Raw genomic sequence first — 5,999 nt, forward strand, 5'->3', positions numbered from 1 at the left:
ATAAAACAGCAAGCAACGTAGTTAGAGACATGAAGAAGTGATGATTGCACTGTTTTTTTTTCCATTTTTACGTCCGTCCGCGGATCTGCTTTTTTTTTTTCTGTCTGCCAGCGCATGCGCACTGATGTGGTTTTTTGAGGAAAAACGTCCAAAACGTACGAAATAGTGTGCATAACTTTTCGTACGATTTCATACACACTTATAATGAGAATATGTTGAAAGATTTGGTTCTAGATAAAAGTCGGGCTTAATTTATATATATTAATCATTTAAGTTAAACTATGATTCTGTCTTTTCTAAAGGATTGAGTTTTCTTTTTCTCTCTTCTTTTTCCTTCAATTATTACAACCACTCTGTGAGAAAATTATATCAGAGAATTATGTTAAGTAGAGAATTAGGTTAATATAATGGTCAAGACTGTTGTGAAATTACCAAGATGATTCTCAATAGAAAAAACAAACAAATTGATTAAAATTGATTTGACCTCATCTCTGTTTCACTGTAAAAAATTATTCACCAGAAGACTGCTTTATTAAAGTAAACCAACCATACATGAGATTTCAGATGTGGAGTGTATAAATATCCTGCCGTAATTTTCCCAGGACCTTATTATTATTATCTTTAATTTTTCTTCTAATTTCTCAGATATATTCAGCAATGTAATAAAAGTGTAATTTACTCACATTGTGTAGCTTTACATATAATTTTAACCCTGAATGGATTAGAAAAGACCAACAATAGAAGTACCCAATGCTTGATTGTTGATTTTATTGATTTGTTTTTTAGTATTTGTTGTACACTGATTATGGAAGAGTTCAGTAAAAGGCCACACTAATGTGTTCATGCCACTGTAGTGTGTGTAAACTTTTTAACAGCACTTTATATGTAAACTTATACTCCAGATAAACATAACCTATTAATATATGTAGTTACTTTGATCTGTCCATCTACCAGAGCTCCTAATGCTTGAAAGAAAGAAATATAAAGGAAATGTGTCTTTTTGTCAGACTAAGAGTCCAGACATTATATATATTGGTCATTGCACATTTTGAGCTCCTGATTAGGAGAGAGTGGATTTTCCGTTGTTTTTGTTTTTTACTGAAATAATCAGCTATGTTTTTTTAGGGCAGCCCATTTAAAATCGAATTATTTATTTTTTATTTTTCTCTGTGTTCCCCTCCAGACTCGAGCTCTCTCAGTGCAGTGGTCTCAGAGGCCTTTGTGCGTTTCTTTGTGGAGATGGTGGGTCACTACTCGCTTTTCATGGGCGGATCGGAACGGGAGGACGAGTCTCCTTCCTCGCCCACATTGCAGAGCCCCTCACCCCCCTCGTCGTTTCAGCGAGAGGCCTTTCGGAAGGCGGTCACTTCCAAGAGCTTGAGGCGGTTTCTGGAAGTTTTCATGGAGACCCAAATGTTCAGCGGCTTCATCCAGGAGAGGGAGCTGCGCAGACAGGGCCTCAAAGGTATAGAGATTAATGATTACAGCTTTGGAGAGATACTTTGTATATATGTGATCAGTCTAAATACTAAGCTGATTAAATGATCCATTGATTTTTATTATGGTTCATTCACTCTGTCAGCAATAATTAGATTCCAGTGTAGCAAATACAGTAGGTGTCAAATGCCTCCCATATTAGTAAATATAGCACGCCCATGTAGAGCTTACCCTGAAATGCTCCTCAAATCTGACCTGTCTGCTACAATAGAAGTAAGAAAAGTAATGGTGCTTTTACCTTTAAAGGAGAAGCAGCATTAAACATTCAACCAGGGCTCCAGATGATACATTTATGGCAAAGCATAGTCATGTGCTAGAATGGCCTCGTCAAAGTCAAGTACTAAAATTAATAGAATTCAACTTTATTGCACATTGCCACGTGCGGCACCCGGGGAGCGGCGTGGGTCTTGCTCAGGGACCCAGAGGGGCAGTGTTTGGGAGTGGGGCTTGAACTCAGAACCTCTGGAAACCAAGTGCAATGCCCTAACCAATAGGCCACTGCTCCCCTAATCAATTAGTAGTCAGAGAAAAGACTTGTTGAAGGTTGTTGTTCCCATACTTTCTTTATCCAAACTGCCTGAGCTGGAGCTAATTTTTATTATAAGAAAGGGTGAAACTTTAAATGTGAAGACATGTTGGTAGAGGCATCTTGTTGCTGCTCTACTTGCAACAGGAGCTGGTTCAACCATGGACGTATCTGTTGGAAGTGAACACACGGATCATTTGAATTTCACAGTGCAGCGCACGTCCAAAAAAATGATAGAATTAGATTTAGTTTGGAATGTTTTGTCTAAGATTATTATAATTAAAGAAACTGATTAACATCTGACTTTGAATTATTAAGTTAATAATCTCTATCCAGGTCTGTTTGAGGTTAGAGCTCAAGAGTACCTGGATTCACTACCTGGGAGCGAGCAAAGAGGAGTGAACAAATTCCTCAAAGGCCTCGGTGAGATTTATTTTATTCCTTTAGCATATCAGCAAATGTTATAACCAAACATCATTCTCTTAAAAAAAAACTTTGCTCTCTATTACACTTTATTTTATTTTTGTGTTTTGTCTTTTTTAGGAAACAAAATGAAATTTCTTTCCAAAAAATGAAACACGATGGAGAAGATGCCCTCCATGGACATGCAGAGGGTACAGAATGGGATGTGCCGTAGGATCAGGTCATCGGATGTCCCCAGAAATGAACTGGATTCATAATATGTGAAAATGAGGGAATCTGGAGAATAATAGGGTTTAGTTCTCAGCTTTAACAGTTAGTCCGGTTGATGTTGTGGAAACCGATGTATGAAAGCAGAATCTAGTCTTATAACCCACAGTAAATGTTTTCCAGGTTCTGTCTCTGCAGTGTATCACTGTATAGCATTGTAAATGTTTTAACAACTGTGTTCCAATTGACTAATATCACCCTGTGAAGAGGAATGCCACTAGAAACCAGTGTTGTATAAAACCTTCAGTTACATTCCAGCTATTTTTATAAAGGCTTTTATGACTATTATAGTACAACTTCTTTATCAACAGGAGGCTTTTAAAATAATTTATGTTACTTCTAAAAAAAATCTAATCTTTCCTTTCTAAATTGTATTCACATCAGTGATAAAGAATCACCCGTTACTGGTGATAAAGAGTTTTAGTCCAGACATGTAGTAGAAACCTTGGGTTACTGATGTTACGTGTCACTGTTTAAGAACTGTACCTACAGTACTTTGGGGCGTTAACCTCACCACGGTAGAAGAATCGGAGGGTGAACATAACGTGAAATGTCTCTTTTTGGGGAGTTTTACTGGAGTAAAGGTGCCTAGAACTGAACAGTGATGTTTATCAATCAGTTTGACTGTGTTTAAAAAAGAAAAAAGAGAAAAAAACAACTAGGGACATTTTAAGCTTGAGTGATATTGCAATGAAATTTCATAAATAAAGTGATTTTAAATTCGACGAATGACTAGTCTTTGTTTAACATCAATAACCATGTTATATCTATGTTCCAGATCCTGGTGATCTGGAGCATAGATATAGGGACTATGATTTGGTGAATGAAGTGTCATTCACATTTATTGGCACCCCTGGTGTATGTGTGTAACATGCCTCCTATTCATGTGCAGTCCCCACATTTGTTTTATGAATCTGTAGATGGTATTCAACCTTTTCTCTTATGGTTCCTTATGGGGGGGTTCTACAGGAGTACAGTTGGCCTCATTACTAGGGGCCACATGTGGTGCAGGAGTCTGATTCGCATTGCAGGCGTTAAGATTGATAAGGGGGTTTTGCTGCATGTTGGACTCCACTAGGGCTGCCCTCTGTCAGCAGTCCTGCTCATAACTTTCATCGACAAGATTTCTAGGTATAGAAAAGAGCTGGTAGGGGTTTGGGGACCATGGGATGTTTTCTGGTTCTGCTGATCCCTAATGTGCTCAGGCAGCCTTGTGCAGAGTGGCGAGGAGAAAGATCCAACCCTTTAAGTCTAAGTTGCCCTCACTGGGTCAGAGAGGAGATCCTCCTACAAAGGAAGGACTTCAAGTATCTCAGGGTGAGTGAGGGGAGAAATGAGCAGGAGAATGACAGATGGATTTTTGCGGCTATCGTTATTTTGTGGATCCTGGATGAGGTGGAAAAGACGACTGCGATTCCCCACTTTCCTTGATGGGCCCTTGGCTGGTCCTTGGGTCGTCCGCTACAATTCCTTTATAAACATCAATATTTTCACTAAAATATTCTTTCTGTAATGATTTGTGGACATTAGGATATAAAGGAACCATGATTTCCTGGTCAGACACCATATTTCAATGAAATGGTGCAGTCAGAGTAAAAAAAAATATGCAAGAGGAGGTCACTCCAGTTGCTGGAAGTTGGAGGGGATTTTGCTGGGAGTTGGAGGAAAGTGGGCAGCCATTCGGCCGGCGTTTGATTGGGAAGGGCCATTTTGAATGGCTGCTACTGTATGGTCATGATGTAAAGAGCCTGCAGCTGAAATCAGTTCCCTCCACAAGGAGGAGCTCATCCAACTGGGGGAGGCTTGGAGAGATGCTGCTCCTCCACATCAAGAGGAGGCAGTTGAGGTGACTCTGGCATCTGTTAAAGATGCCACCCGGACCCCTCCCTCAGGGGGAGTTCTAGACACTTCCCACAGGTGGGAGGTACACAACACGGGGAGGGACTTTGCTCTTTGGCTGACTTTGGAACACTTCAGGCTTCGGAGCTGGAGGAGGTGGTTGATAAGTGGTGAGTATGCAATCCCTGCAACCCTGGCCCAGATAAAGCAGCAGACAATGACAGTACATCGTTTGCCTTTAATTACCCTGATTTTACATTTATATATCCAGTCATTGTCGAACATAAGATTCTTCTCATCCCCTGCAGTTCTTTTTACAGATGTGTAAGATACTGTTTTAAACTACTGATCAATGCACTTATTATTTATACAGATATCAATAAAATATGAGGTATTATTACAATTCATATAGCTGCTAAGAAGAGACACAACAGGACATAAGAACCAGTAAAAACAAAAACAGAAGAGGAATTTTCAGAAGTGCACTCTCCAATGTCCTAAAATATGTTAAAAACCATGTGATTCCATCGGGCTGCATAGCTTCAAGTGAAAGTGACACTGTAAGAAAATACTTCTTCCTTCAGCCTGATATTAACATAGAAAATACTGAATAAAAGTTTATAATTAGAAGCTCTAATTACTCTGTTCTTGGGAGAAATATATACAGTATTTTATTATTTATAAGAGTTTTGATAACTGACTTCAGATAGATTTTCATCCTTGGCTACATCTAGATATTTATAACAACAAACAAACTAGCTGGGATTTTCTGTTTGAAAAAGATCAACAACACATCCTCAGTTTTGTCTGCATTAAGTAACAGTTTAAGGTAAAACAAATATGAATGATAAGTTCAGATGATATTTGTAGACAAAAAAACAAAACAAAGAAAATGTCAGTAAACAGCTGAATTATTATAATTTTTTGCCATAATGCAAAATAGCTTATAGCTAAAACAGAATGGTCCTTTTTCCCCACAAATGCAGATACATTCAGTGCTGTGTTTGATAAATGATCAGTGAAGCTGTGGTTGCCAAAAATCTAAATATGCTTCTTCTGGACAAGAATTCTGCAGCACCTGTAAGTTCCACTAGGATGCGCTATGACACATTTTATAAGCCACCATTTATAAGGCTTTTATAAGCATTTTATGAAACTTTATTGAAAATAATTTGGGGGTTAAAATCATATAAAACAGACAAGGAGACAGAGAGGGAGGTTAGAAGAAAGAGGGGATAAGAACTAAAAGAGAGAGAAAGACAGATAGAGACAGGAAAGAGTGCATGAAGAGAGAGGAAAAAAACAGCCAACACAGTAACTCCTAGAAGTCTGCTTCCACACCTGTATGAGATGAGCGGAAAATAAAACAGAGAACACAACAACAGCAAGAGGAAAACAACAGACAACCAAAGTAAACATAAAAAAATCTTAAAGAGCAGCAGCTTTC

General features: G+C 38.5%; 1 protein-coding gene across 2 annotated transcripts in view; it reads left to right on the forward strand.

The window, feature by feature from the left end:
• The window catches only part of dennd2a (DENN/MADD domain containing 2A), a 46,632-nt gene extending 43,211 nt beyond the window's left edge, over nucleotides 1–3,421 (forward strand). For both annotated transcript variants that reach the window (XM_015400238.1, XM_015400239.1), the window contains exons 18-20: nucleotides 1,184–1,465; nucleotides 2,360–2,446; nucleotides 2,567–3,421. In XM_015400238.1, coding sequence (XP_015255724.1) covers nucleotides 1,184–1,465; nucleotides 2,360–2,446; nucleotides 2,567–2,598 — 401 coding nt within the window. In that variant the 3' untranslated portion in view covers nucleotides 2,599–3,421. The remainder of the gene's footprint in view (nucleotides 1–1,183; nucleotides 1,466–2,359; nucleotides 2,447–2,566) is intronic.
• Nucleotides 3,422–5,999: the final 2,578 nt, after the last annotated feature.

This window comes from Cyprinodon variegatus, unplaced genomic scaffold, assembly GCF_000732505.1.
Source record: "Cyprinodon variegatus isolate N-32 unplaced genomic scaffold, C_variegatus-1.0 Scaffold1085, whole genome shotgun sequence".
In the NCBI taxonomy this organism is placed as follows: Eukaryota; Metazoa; Chordata; class Actinopteri; order Cyprinodontiformes; family Cyprinodontidae; genus Cyprinodon; species Cyprinodon variegatus.